The sequence below is a fragment of the Corylus avellana genome, chromosome ca5 (assembly GCF_901000735.1).
Source record: "Corylus avellana chromosome ca5, CavTom2PMs-1.0".
Classification (NCBI taxonomy): domain Eukaryota; kingdom Viridiplantae; phylum Streptophyta; class Magnoliopsida; order Fagales; family Betulaceae; genus Corylus; species Corylus avellana.
In genome coordinates this window covers 2171327-2184466 of record NC_081545.1, presented here as the reverse complement: position 1 = coordinate 2184466, position 13140 = coordinate 2171327, and the positions used below count along the sequence as shown (strand labels likewise).

Sequence of the window (13140 nt, the reverse complement as noted above, 5' to 3'; positions counted from 1 at the left end):
CCATGCTTATGGGTTGATAATCTTGGAGCTCTATCTTTATCTTCTAATCCAGTGTTTCATGCCCATACGAAACCCATTGAAGTCGACTATCACTTTATTAGAGAGAAGATTTTTAACAAAGATATCATTGCTCGACATATTTCGACTCATGATCAACTGTCCGATATTTTCACCAAAGGCATGTCTAAAGATCGCTTTATCCTCTTACGTGACAAGTTGAAGGTCTTTTCTCTCCCTATCAACTTGAAGGGGGATGTTAACAGAATAAATTCTATGATATCTATGATATCCATATCAACAGCTAAGGATAAAGCCACGGTTGAAACAGATATTCAAAAGTGTTATACTGGAATTCAAACTCATAGAGATAAGGTTGTTATTGAAGATGAGGGCAGTTGAAGATAGTGTTATATCAGATCTTATCAACACATTTGAACTTGTAAATCTGATCTTTACATTTGTATAGTTATCTTTAATTAATATACTGCAATTGTAAATCTATAAATATATTTTGAATAGAACTTTACTGGTATCGATTGAACCAGTCTCATTTCATATTCTTATCTGAGACGACATGGGGAGGGTCATAGTTGCACGAAGCAAAACTGTGAGGGGTTTTCTTGATTCTACGATGGCTGAAGCACGTGCCGCACTGTTGGCAATTCAACTTTGTAAGGACTTGGGAGATCATGTCTACTTCAAAGGGGATGCCCAGTTAGTGGTTAAAGCTGTCCAATCACAAGAACCGATGGGAGCTGTTTGAGCGTAATAATTGCAGGTATCAAGCATGAATTACAGTCTTTCCAACACTGAGAGATGCTTTTGTTCGGAGGGAGGGTAATGAGGCAGCGCATATTTTATCTAGACTAGCACTACGAGTTTTTATGGATCAAAGTTGGTTCAATGAGCCTTCGGAATGTATCTTCGATGTAATAACGATATGGAGTATTCTGCTTCGTCTGTTTTGAGTTAAATCAATGAGAATAGCTTTCCTATCAAAAATTAAAAAAAAAAACAAAAACTCATATACAATTATAGTTATGAAACATATCTACTTCATGTAGACTAAATCTAAGACATGACCTATGAGTAGCTAAAATGCTCAAACTTTACTTTTTGGCTGCGAGAGATAATCCCTTACACCGATCTACTCATCCTCAGCCTAAAAGGCTAAGAAAACAACTCACGTCCTCGACCCAAAGAACAAAAAAAAACTAAAAATCAAAACTAAAAAAAAAAAAAAAATCTCCAATACTAGTAGAAGCAGAGGAGCACGGCATCATAGACATTCTTGAGAAGACATGCCTTGGTTGGTGAAGACGAGTAGATTAATTTGAGTTTAAAAAACTAGATCTAAAACAAAACCACTATAGACGGAGTCTGAAAGAGACTTTAGAGACGACACCGAGCAATGTTACTAGGAGAAAGAGGGATAGGGAAGGGAAGGAGCCATTCTTCCCTCTATGTTTTCTCGTAGTTGGTTTTTCTAAAAATATCTCTCTTCAATTGGCATCGTTTTTAAACTTCATTTTAATAATTGAGTCTAACAAGTGAAATAGTTAATTTTAAATAGGAAGTTAATTATAGAAACAATGTTCAAACTCAAGACTATATATATATAGTCTATTATATAGATTGGAAAAGAGGGAGCACATCTCTTGAATCAAGGCTCAAATCATGTATAGTCAGCATTTTTGACTTTTAAGATTTATTACACAATAAATCTAGATTCTCTAGATTTGTTCATTTAACATTCCTCCTCAAGCTAAAACGGCTTGAAGTATGCAATGCATTTTAGCTTGAAGTTCACAATATAAATATAAACTTTTATAAATAAAAACATGAACAAGAAAATGCGTTAAAAGCTTCAATTCCGAAATTCGCCGAAAACAGCAACGAACGGTTGAATCTTGCCATAAACCACTGTGGGCGGTCAGATGTCGCCACAACACAACAAGGGGAGATCGGATCTCGCCGCAAATACCAAGGAGCAGTCGGATCTCGCTGCAAATTACCAAGGGATGGTCGGATCTCACCGCAAATACCAAGGGGCAGTTGAATCTCGCCACAAAACCACTAATGGACGGTCAGATTTCACAGCAAATTGCATTTTACTGCAAATTCACTGTCAGATTTGAAAGTAGCCAAATATATAGCCAAATACCAAGGGGCAGTTGAATCTCGCCACAAAACCACTAATGGATGGTCAGATTTCACAGCAAATTGCATTTTATTGCAAATTCACTGTTAGATTTGAAAGTAGCCAAATATATAGCCAAATACCAAGGGACAGTTGAATCTCGCCACAAAACCACTAATGGTCGGTCAGATTTCACAGCAAATTGCATTTTACTGCAAATTCACTGTCAGATTTGAAAGTAGCCAAATATATGGCCTTTAGATTTTATTGTTAAACTGAAGGAAGAGACCGCAACAAAGCACTGCCCATGTGAGCATAACCCACATGGGCTGCGCAGCAATCAAAGAAAAAACCAATATCGTAAGGTGTTAACCAAATCACTCTGATACCATGTAAGATTTTAGAAGAAAAACGAATTCTTTTATTTCACTATATCCAAACTCAAGATTATTATTTTGATATCACGTTAAATTATTAGTTGTCACAAAAGAGTAAAATTAATTATTTAACTAATATTCTTTAACTTCTCTCTATGTTAGTCTGGTGGAATTGTGAAATCAATGGGCTTAAGAATGTTTAGAAAGTCGAACAAATTAAGACGGTGACTATGGAACGTACGCGTCACCGACCAAAAAAAAAGGGACTTCGTGGAAGGTCAAAAAGCAGCAGAGAAAAGAAGGTTGTTTTGGCCAAACTGAGAAGACCCTCCTCCATACTAGGATTCTCGTGGTAGGAAAAGAGAAATCTTGACTTCAAAACCAGGGAGACCCACAGATTAATTTTATTGCCACTTTCGCTTCCAAACGTAACATTTAATCTTGCCATTTGATATACACAGAGTGACCCGTAATTGAAGCTTTCTATCTCCAAAGCTCAAACATTTCGATTTTGATTTTGATTTTTTGATTTTTTTTTTTTTTTTTTTTTTTGGCGTTTGGTATGTCAAGAAAAAATATTTTTGGTTTGACTGAAAAAACCTTTTTAATTTTTAAAAAATTGTTTACGGTTTTAAAATAGTTTTCATTTTTGAAAACCATAAACAATTGTTCGAGTTTGCGCATCTCATTCTTAAATCGACAAACTCAATCAGCCAGAATGTTGGTGGGATCCTGCCAGGATCTCCTGACTGGGACACTACCAAAACCTGGTCGGGACATCGCTGGAATTCAACTGAGACCCCGCTAGGACCCGGTCAAAACACCAACGAGGCCTTGCGGGGACTTGGTCAGGACCCTGCTAGTATCCGATCGGGACCCAACCGAGACCCCACTAGGACACGATCGGGAGCTGCGAGGACTTGGTTGGGACCCTGCCAGGACTCGGTCAAATCCTTGCTAGTATCCAATGGGAACCCGTTTGGACCTGACCAGAACATCGTTGAGATCCAATTAGGACATTTTCGGGACCCCATTGGGACCCAATCAAAACTCGCTTGGACCTGACAGAGCACCGTTGAGAGGACCCTGCCAAACCCTACTAGGACCCGATCAAGACATCATCTGAACTTGACCGGAACATCGCCAAGACCCACGTTCATGCATGCATGCATGTTTGTTTCTTTATAACGTGCATGCAAATTGCCATTTTCTTCTAATAGTCATTGATCTTTGAGAATAGAGTTTTCCCCTTCGTCCCCACATGACTGAATGGTCAGAAATGAGACACCATGGTCAACTACAATGCCTTTCTACCATCAATGGTGATTCTTCAATAGCCTTAACTAGGTTAATTTCCTTGTAGTTTGATAAACACTAGGTCATGGGTTCAATTTTCATAAAGAAAATTCTCAAGTCTAATCAGTGTAAATTAGCTTAAGATTTTGTTGATGTCCTAATGAGATTAAGTTGGACTATAAGTCATTTCGGTTTAAGAGAGCCCATGCAATCCTCTGCTTTGCAAACCGTTTAACCTCCTCTTGTTGAAGTCCTAGCGAGTAAATCAAGTAGTAGAGAAGTTACATCTGATTGCCCCGTTTAAAACAAAAAAAAAAAAAAAACTCCAATGCCTTTGTGATCTTCGTCATGCATGATGCATTGACGCTCCTCTCTCTCTCTCTCGGGACTCATGCCTCATTGATGGCCATTACGATTTTGGCGTATAATTTATCCAGGCTTTAAATTTCAGTCATTGGAATTTGGGTCGTCTGGCTTGTATGCATAGCAACTCTCCAGTGTAAGTGAGATCTGCATTGAAGTGCATAAGACGAGATAATGATTGAACAAAATGGAAGGATATTTAAGATATTTTTAGTATATAGAGATCCTTTTGGTATGACTTTAATTCAAATCGACAGACAAAAATTAATGCAAACTAGTCTAATAAAATAAAATGACATGTCTTACCTTAACATGTAAGAAGTACATATTTTTTTAATAATATTTATAAGAAAACATGTGTTTTTCACATGTTTGAGAAAGACATGCACGATGCATATCACTTTATTAAATTGATTTGTATAAATTAACTCTAAACCAGTTTGTAAGTAATTTATGTCTGTACAAAGAGCAGCTGCCCTCCAATTAGAGAACCTCTCATTTTTTTTATCTCATTTTTAGATAGGAGGTAGGTGCATGTCATGTCTAAAAAAAATGCAAATGAAGCTGAGGGTTTAATCCAATTACTTTGAATCCCTTAACCAATCACCAAGCCTTCTTCCTCTACGGGCATAGTCACCGCCACCGATCCACTCTAACCCTATGTAAACCTTCAAATAAAGGGCGTGGAAGAGGAAGAAGGCCAAGTGATTGGTTGAGGGATCTAATGTGGTTGGACTAAACTCTTTTAGATATAAGATTGAGTCACATGATTAAACTCGAGAAATGATTTGTATCGATAATTTGTTCATATTTCTTCTACAAATTCAATTGATTAACCATTAAATTTATTAACACCTGGCATCCTCCCATTTTTACTGTTTCTGTTCATTTATTTATGTTAATGAATAACTTTAACCATAATTTTGAATTGAGAATTGAGATCCCTTATAATTTCATTTAAATTTAAGATTCTCAAATTCATATATTTCATGGTTCATTTCATATAAGCATCTAAAATAAGTCATGTTTCAACATTTAATGAGCAAATTTTCTTATTAAATGCTGAAACATAATGTATTTTAGACTCTTAGATAAAATGAACGGCTGAAATTTATGAATTTATGAATTTCAGGTTTAAAAGTAATTTTAAAAAATCTCAATTCATTGTATATTTATTTATTATTATTTTTTAGATGAATTGAAGCTCACTGAATTAGAAGATTGAGAATTGAATTGGCAGGGTTGACTTGAAAGTGGACCCGACCAGCCATTTATGATACAACAACTTTCAGAATTTTTTTCATTGACATTAATATTGCTAGAACAAGCTATGTCAGTATGTCGGTCTAGCCCCCCAACGCCCAAAAAAAAGTAATGTCTGTCCAATTTGACTTCAGCGCTTCAAAGAGGCAGTTGGCGAGCATTCAAAATAGATTTTCAAATTTATTAGCTAAAATAGTTTAAAAAATCTTTTCTTTTTTTTTTTTTTTTTTTTTTAAAGCATCTCATTATAGCCTCAACATTTTAAATATCTATTTTTACTATTTAATTTAAATATTAATTTTTAAGGATTTTTTTATTCTTTCTTTAACATTCATATTTTTGAATATTTGTGTTATCATAAACGTTAATTTTTTTAAAAAAAATTATTTCTTCCGAAGGGTTACATTTTTCAAAAAATATGCCATTTTCCCAACGGTCATATGCTTTCAATATAAATAAGATCATTTTCCTTCCGGTTTTCATTGAAATAGAGTATGCGTGAGAAAAGAAATATAAAAAAGGGAGAAGATAAGTTTTATTTTATTTTTTTATTGGTTTTGGTGAGTGAACGTTTGCTAATCACTCACCAAACCAAAATCAGCAATTTTGTGAGCTTGCTCGAAAAGGTTTTTTGGTATTTTTCAGCAGTTTCTCACCAAAAAGCTATTTTGGTGAGGCTATTGTGAATGCATCATTAGCCATTTGAGACAAGCACACAATTTACACTTCTATAGCCTCTCAATTCCCATCCATTAATTTTTATGACTTCTATTATTTTAAGCAGTTTTGCTATTTGAATTGCTAGCCATTCATGTAGTAAATATGGAAAAGTCCTTATGAAACGAACTCACCTACTCCTAACAATTCATGCAACAAATTATGGTAATAAATTGTCGTGAGAATTAGAGTAAAAAATGTAGCTAGTTTGATTACTACCTTATTTTCCCATTACTACAAGGAGAAAAGAAGAGAGAAATAGACGTGGATTTGATGAAGAGGATATTTGAGCATAGATAAGATAAGATTGAAAAATGAAAGAAACTCAACAACCAACCACAATCTTGTAGGGCCTTCCAAATTAATGGTTTCGAGCCCTCTCTTTAACATTGGCCTATAAATAAGTAAAAGAAACACTGATTTTATCATAACACTTGTGTTTGCTGACAAATATGAGTTCCAAGGCTTTTCTTTTGCTTGGTCTTTTGTTGGCTATTGTTCTTCTCATCTCTTCGGAGGTGGCAGCAAGGGAACTGGCTGAAACTTCCTCTGACCACAAAAACGGTGAGTTGGGATTTATATTTTGCTGCCTTAGGGTCTGTTTGAATTTCCGACTTTTAAAAACGTAATTAAGCGTTTAGTAAAATCGTAGTTTAGCCTTTAAAATTGTGCATTTTGTTTGCTTTTTCTACTTTTTTAAATCGCTATTTTTAAACAACATACTCCCAAACGATTAATTTTCTACAATTTGATTTAAAATCACACTTAGTAGCCTTTGTTCAGTACTACAAATGTCCAGAGTTTACTAACATGATTCGTCGCACGTCCAGCGGAGGCCACCAATGGAGTAGATGATGCCAAATACGGCGGATATGGAGGAAACCCCGGTGGCGGATATGGTGGATACCCCGGTGGCGGATATGGGGGGAATCAGCCTGGTCATGGAGGCTACAATGGCGGAAACGGCCATGGAGGTTACAATGGTGGTCATGGAGGCTACAATGGCGGAAACGGCCATGGAGGTTACAATGGCGGTCATGGAGGCTACAATGGCGGCCATGGTGGATATGGCGGCGGCCGAGGGCGCTGCTACTATGGATGTTGTAGGGAGGGTTACTATGGAAAGGGCTGTAGTAGATGCTGCTCTTATGCTGGTGAAGCTACTGATGCTAAAACCGAAGCCAAGCCTCAAAACTAAATTAAGCAACATAATTATCTAAATTAATTATGGTGCTCATTTCCGTTTGTAATATTATAAATGAAGCTAAATGAGATGTAGAAATAAAATCATGAGTGGATGTCTATGGCATCCGATCCCTCATGATTCATGGTAATGCACATGTTTTGTCTCAATGAATAATTTTTAAGGTTTGTATCAATGCTGAATGTTGCATGTCACAACAGATCTTCATTATTATTGTTTAGATCTTTCATTGCCTTTAAACAATGACGGAGGAGTGACGGAGCGAAGATTTTAGTTGACGGGGTAAGATTAAAAGATAAAATTAAACAAAAAATTATTAAAGAATATAACTAACAAAATAAATAAATAATTCAACAAAATTTGTTTAATCCATCAATCAATCACTACGCAGTACCACCTTTAAAATGAAATCCAATTGAAATTTGGTATAAAATAAAAAATAATAAATAAATAAAATATATAAAAAAAATTAAAAAAAAAAAAAAAACTAGTAAAATCCTAGTTTTCTTGTCTTACTGCAGGTGGTAGTTTTCCTTTTCTAGAGATAGGAGTTCTGAGATTCAACTAGTTAATTATGGGTGCAAGATTTGCGAGGTTATGAACTATTCTAGATCAATTGAATAAATAAATAAAAAATAAAAAAAAATTGCGCAATTAACCAAGGTTATGTTAAACAACACAAAACAATCACACACAAGAATACCTAAATTTACATGATTTTCTCAATGTGAAGTACCTTCACGGGAAAAAGTAATCATGGAAAAATTTACTAACAAAAAATGAAGTATAAAATTATGGTAAAAAAAAACCGCTTAAGCCCAAAAACCTAGTTCACCTGAATTTCACTTACACACAATTTTTCTTCTCTTTATTTTTTATAAAAAATTTAAAAATTAAAAAAATAAATAAATTTTTTTTTAAAAAAAAAAAAAGACTCAAATAAAGCACTCTTCTTCTTCAAAATGACATAAGCATCGAAGGTTTCTCACAGCTTCAAGCTGGCACCGCTTAAGCCCAATCGGACCGTGAGAAATTTGGTGTCATCACCAACCAACGAACAAAAGCAAAACAAAAACAGATTAAAAAAAAAGCACAAAGGCAACTTGAGGTTTCATTTGAAAATGCAAGTAAATACAAAAATCAAAAAATTTACATGTCTTTTTTCGTTAGAAATGTTATTGTTTCTCATAGCGTTCTCCTGATTCTAAGTAGATATTGTTTTCTAAAAAAACAGAAATACCAAAGACAATTTCGCATGATGCATCTCATTCCAAATGTTTGTCAATTGTAACTATTAATGAGAAGTTGAAAATGCAAGAAAAACTTCTTTTTTTTTTCCTAATTCGATGGTTGTTGCACGTAGGGCTGGGTATCGGTCGGTTAAGACCGGTTAATGGACTTATCGGTCGGTTAACCGATAAGCTATCGGTTAACCAAATCTTAACCGATTACCGACCGATAAGAAGTCTTAACCGAAAATTATCGGTCAAATCGGTAATCGGTTAACCGGTCGGTTAATCGGTCGGTTAAACCGGTTTGGGCTTTTGTGGGCTTTTTTACTGATTACTAATTAGGCCAAAAATTAATTTGAGAATTGCTAGGTTGAGTTTGGTGGGCTTTTTATTAGGCTTCTTTTTTTTTTAGTTTATATTAATATAATAAACTCTTTCTCTTACTGGGAGCATCATCTGAGATTGCTCCATGAGCAGAAATACAAAATCGGTTCTAATGTTCTAGCTTTTGGAAGCCCATTTTGTTCCAATGAACAAAATATGTCAACCAAAAAATCAAGCTTTATCTAATTCAAAATGGCAAAATTGAAATTCTTCATTGGAAGGAAATTCAACGTCATTTTGGTTTTAACTTTTAATAATAAATATAAAATTTTAAAAAATTAAAAATTAAAATAACTTATCGGTCATATCGGTCATATCGGTTAACCGATAAAAAAATTTTAACCGACCGATTACCGACCGATAAGCTTATCGGTATAAAATTTTTAACCGATTACCGACCGATAACTATCGGTTACGGTTAATATCGGTTCGGTTAAAGTCGGTAATCGGTCGGTAATCGGTAATCGGTTAATCTGCCCACCCCTAGTTGCACGTATATATGCTTATGAAAAAGATATATTTGGTCCCTAGACAAGCCTGACATGTATTTTAACTTCATTAAAAACATTCACTAAAATATCATATGGAATCATAGGATAAATAATGTACTCTAGTACAACAACAAAATTATAGATGGAAGGTATATATATGTATAAAAGATCCCACCAAAGCATTTGATTTACAACATCTTAATTAATGCCACACTAATTCAAAATACACCAAAACAATAACAAAAAAGGGAAGAAGAATATTACAAAGAAAAATAAGATTAACAGTAGAAAAAAAACAAGTATAATAATACATACATTGCTTTGGGAAGGTATCTTGTCCAAACTATTTTATTTAATTTCTGCATCTCCTCCTACTCGACAGCCGTATTCTCAAGGTCTTCATTAACCAATCTTGTTTCCTTGCGATCACAATACTTCCAATTATTACTCCAGCAGCAAATCCAAATCCATATCCAATCACAACTATTTTCCAACCAAATTCAAATGGTGATCCAGAATCTTGATTTGCTTCAAAGATTGAAGGCGGAGAAGGCGGCTCATCAGAATTCAAACATTTCTTTGTCAATAGTCTCCCACACAATTCTGGATTCCCCTCAAATGAATTGTTCTCAAATGTATCAAATTGTTTCCCTTGTGGAATAGGTCCTGTGAGATTATTATAAGAAACATTGAATACTTCTAAGAAAGTAAGTTGTGTTAGCTGCTGTGGAATCTTCCCTGACAATTTGTTATGCGAAAGGTCCAATGCTTCCAACTCCGTAAGGTTTCCTAAAGACGATGGGATGTGACCAGTGAGACAATTATTAGAAAGATTGAGCAATTGAACTCCCTTTAAATTTCCAATAGATTCTGGAATCTCACTGACAAATCCATTACTTGAGAAATCAATGGCTATGAATATTTCTTGGACCTTCTCGTAGAGAGCATACCTGCCTTTGTTTGTCATCATCATAGTGTAAGTATATGCCTCTGCTTGATCGTTATACCCAAAACCTTCCTCTATTTCAAAGTCTGAGTTTTCATGAATATATGTTAATGAATGCACCTTCTCAAATTTTCTGGCCTCCCAATTTTTAAGAAGTTCAATTGGCAGGTTTCCAATAAAATTATTGTAGGAGATGTCAAGGATTCGCATGTTGGGGAACTTAAAATAAGTTTGAGGTATCCCCATTGGACCATTGAATTTGTTTGACCGTAAAATGAGGACCTCTAAATTTGGAAGATGTCCCACCCAAAATGGAAATCTATCAATGAATTGGTTATCACTAAGATCAAGGATCTTTAGCATCGAACACTTGGCCATCGATCTTGGTAAATGCCCTTGGAATTTGTTTTGACTTAAATTTATTACCCTCAAACTTCCTCTCATCCAACTTTCTGGAATGCTTCCTTGAAATTTGTTCATTCGCAGATCAAGTACCGATAGATAAACAGCAAAGTTGTCCAAGCATCGAGGAAGTGAACCAGTTAAGCTGTTATTAGCCAAATTAAGGAATAGAAGAGAACTCAAATTGCAAAACAATTCTGGTATATTTCCGGTCAATAAGTTGTTTGAAATATAAAAAAACCGAGTTCTGCCTGATGGAATAGGAAGTGATCCTTGGAGCAAATTGGACTTGAGGTCAAGAAATTCTAGAGAAGTCCCTGAAAGAATAATTGGATGTTGACCAAAGCTTGTGAGAAAGTTGTAGGAAAGATCAAGAACTCCTAGAGTTGATGGGCTTGTGTTCCACATCCATTCTGGGACTTGGCCATGAATCTTGTTGTGGGACAAATTCAAATACTCCAGTACATGTTGGTTTCTTAGGAAATTCGGAAACTCGCTCAAGTTGCACGAAGAAAATCCTAAAACTCGAAAATTGTGAAGAGTTGAATTGGCAATATTGGTTTCTTTAGTAAGTAACGACAATTGATTACCAGAAATATCCAATGTAGTTAAATATTTGAGCTTAACAAACAGGTTAAAATCCACAATGTTGTTAAGGTAGTTGTCAGAAAGATCAAGAAATTCAAGATTCTTGAGGTTGGAAAATGAGTTTGAAATTTGACCATGAAACTTGTTGGCTGCAAGATTCAAGACAAATAATTGTGTGAGGTTCATAGGCCCAAAAATAACTGTACCAGCTAAGTTATTGTTGCTCAGGTCAAGGGAGTTCAATCGTGTCGCATTCATAAGCTCGAAATGCATTTCACCACTCAAAAGATTATGGCGTAGATCAACCCTACTCAGTTGTGGCAAGTTTAAAAGGCTAAAAGGGACTGAACCTGTCAATTGATTGCTGGAAATGACTAGATAAGAGAGTTGAACAAGGTTTCCAAGTGAAGGTGGCACGTTACCCACAAAAGAGTTATATGAAAGGTCAAGAGAAGTGAGTTTAGTGAGGTTACCAAGTGAAGATGGAATGGACCCCGAGAAATTGCAACTCCACGTATCCAACTCTGTCAGAAAGACAAGGTTTCCCATAGAAGCAGGTAGCTCACCCGAGAAACTCGTGTCTGCGAGGATCAATGTCTCAAGCGGACTACTCCATGTAAAGTCAGGCAAATAACCAGTGATGCCTTTATTGCCACCTACGGAAAGAAGCTGTAAATTTGGTAGCTTAAAGATGCCCATTGGAAATTCCCCGTGCAAACCACAAAAACAAAGAGAGAGGAATGTTAAAGAAGACAAATTTGCCAAAATATTTGGCACCGTAGAGCTAATGTTCACCCCTCTCAACCTAAGCTTTTGTAGGCGGGTCAAATTTCCAACTAGGGTTCCGAGGTTGGGCTTTTTGAGTTCCAAATGGGGATACTTAGGAATGTACTCAAAAAAATTGTATTGAGACAAATCAAGGGATGACAAGTATGACAATTGTGAAATTTCAAACGGGATTTGGCCAGAAAATTGAGACCAAGAGAGATTGAGATCCGTTAGTCTTGCAAGATCACCTACTTGGGATGGGATTTGAGAGTGGTTAAAATGATTGAAGGCAAGGTTAAGGCTTTGGAGATGAACAAGGCGAAAAAGGGTACTAGTGGAGTTAATAGAACCAAATAGGCAGCTGCTGCTAAGGTCAAGGCCAATTACGTGACCTGTGCTCTCATCACACTCCACCCCATCCCATGAGCAGCAATCACTTTTGTCTCCTTCTACTTTCCAAGACGCAACCTTTGACAATTAGGAGTTGGATAATAAGGTGAAAAATCAAGAGGATTTTCAGATGCATATGTAAGGATGATAAAGCTTTCCTTGAATTGCAACAAGGCAGAGCTCTCATCACGATGGCACAAGGGTTGCATAGAAGGAGAAGAATGAGTGGGCATAATAAGATGCAACTGTGAAGAGAGAATATTGAAAATGAAGAGAGAAAGCCATGATAAACCCATAATGTTTTGTTTGGATATGCTTGCAATTAGTGAAGCTAGGAGAGAGCTTTCATTTATAGGCTGGAAACACTAGTACTGTTGTTGTAATCAGTCTGATTATAAGATGTTGTTACCGTTTGTCCTCACCGTCCGATACTTCATTTGAGGTTTGTTACTCATGATGATCAGATATATATGGTTCCTCCAATCAAAATCAACGATTAGAGGGATCTAAGATAAGTCATATGTATGTGATGTTTCATGTTTCACACCCAAATACAAAGTCTATAGTCAACCTATCACT

At 35.7% G+C, this 13140-nt stretch overlaps 1 protein-coding gene and 1 pseudogene across 1 annotated transcript; one reads left to right on the top strand and one right to left on the bottom strand.

Moving 5' to 3' along the window:
• Positions 1–6571: 6571 nt before the first annotated feature.
• Positions 6572–7535, top strand: LOC132182428 (dormancy-associated protein 2-like). Its single transcript, XM_059595667.1, has 2 exons — positions 6572–6720; positions 6987–7535. The coding sequence occupies exons 1-2, from the start codon at positions 6609–6611 to the stop codon at positions 7352–7354; spliced, it is 480 nt and encodes a 159-aa protein (XP_059451650.1). The 5' UTR covers positions 6572–6608; the 3' UTR covers positions 7355–7535.
• Positions 7536–9819: 2284 nt separating this feature from the next.
• On the bottom strand, positions 9820–12794 carry LOC132180698 (receptor-like protein 7; annotated as a pseudogene).
• Between the last annotated feature and the right edge of the window lie 346 nt (positions 12795–13140).

Coding starts and splice junctions, on each gene's coding strand:
- LOC132182428 (XM_059595667.1), top strand. CDS start 6,609: ATGAGTTCCAAGGCTTTTCTTTTGCTTGGTCTTTTGTTGGCTATTGTT. Junction 6,721..6,986: donor TTCCTCTGACCACAAAAACG/GTGAGTTGGGAT, acceptor TCGCACGTCCAG/CGGAGGCCACCAATGGAGTA.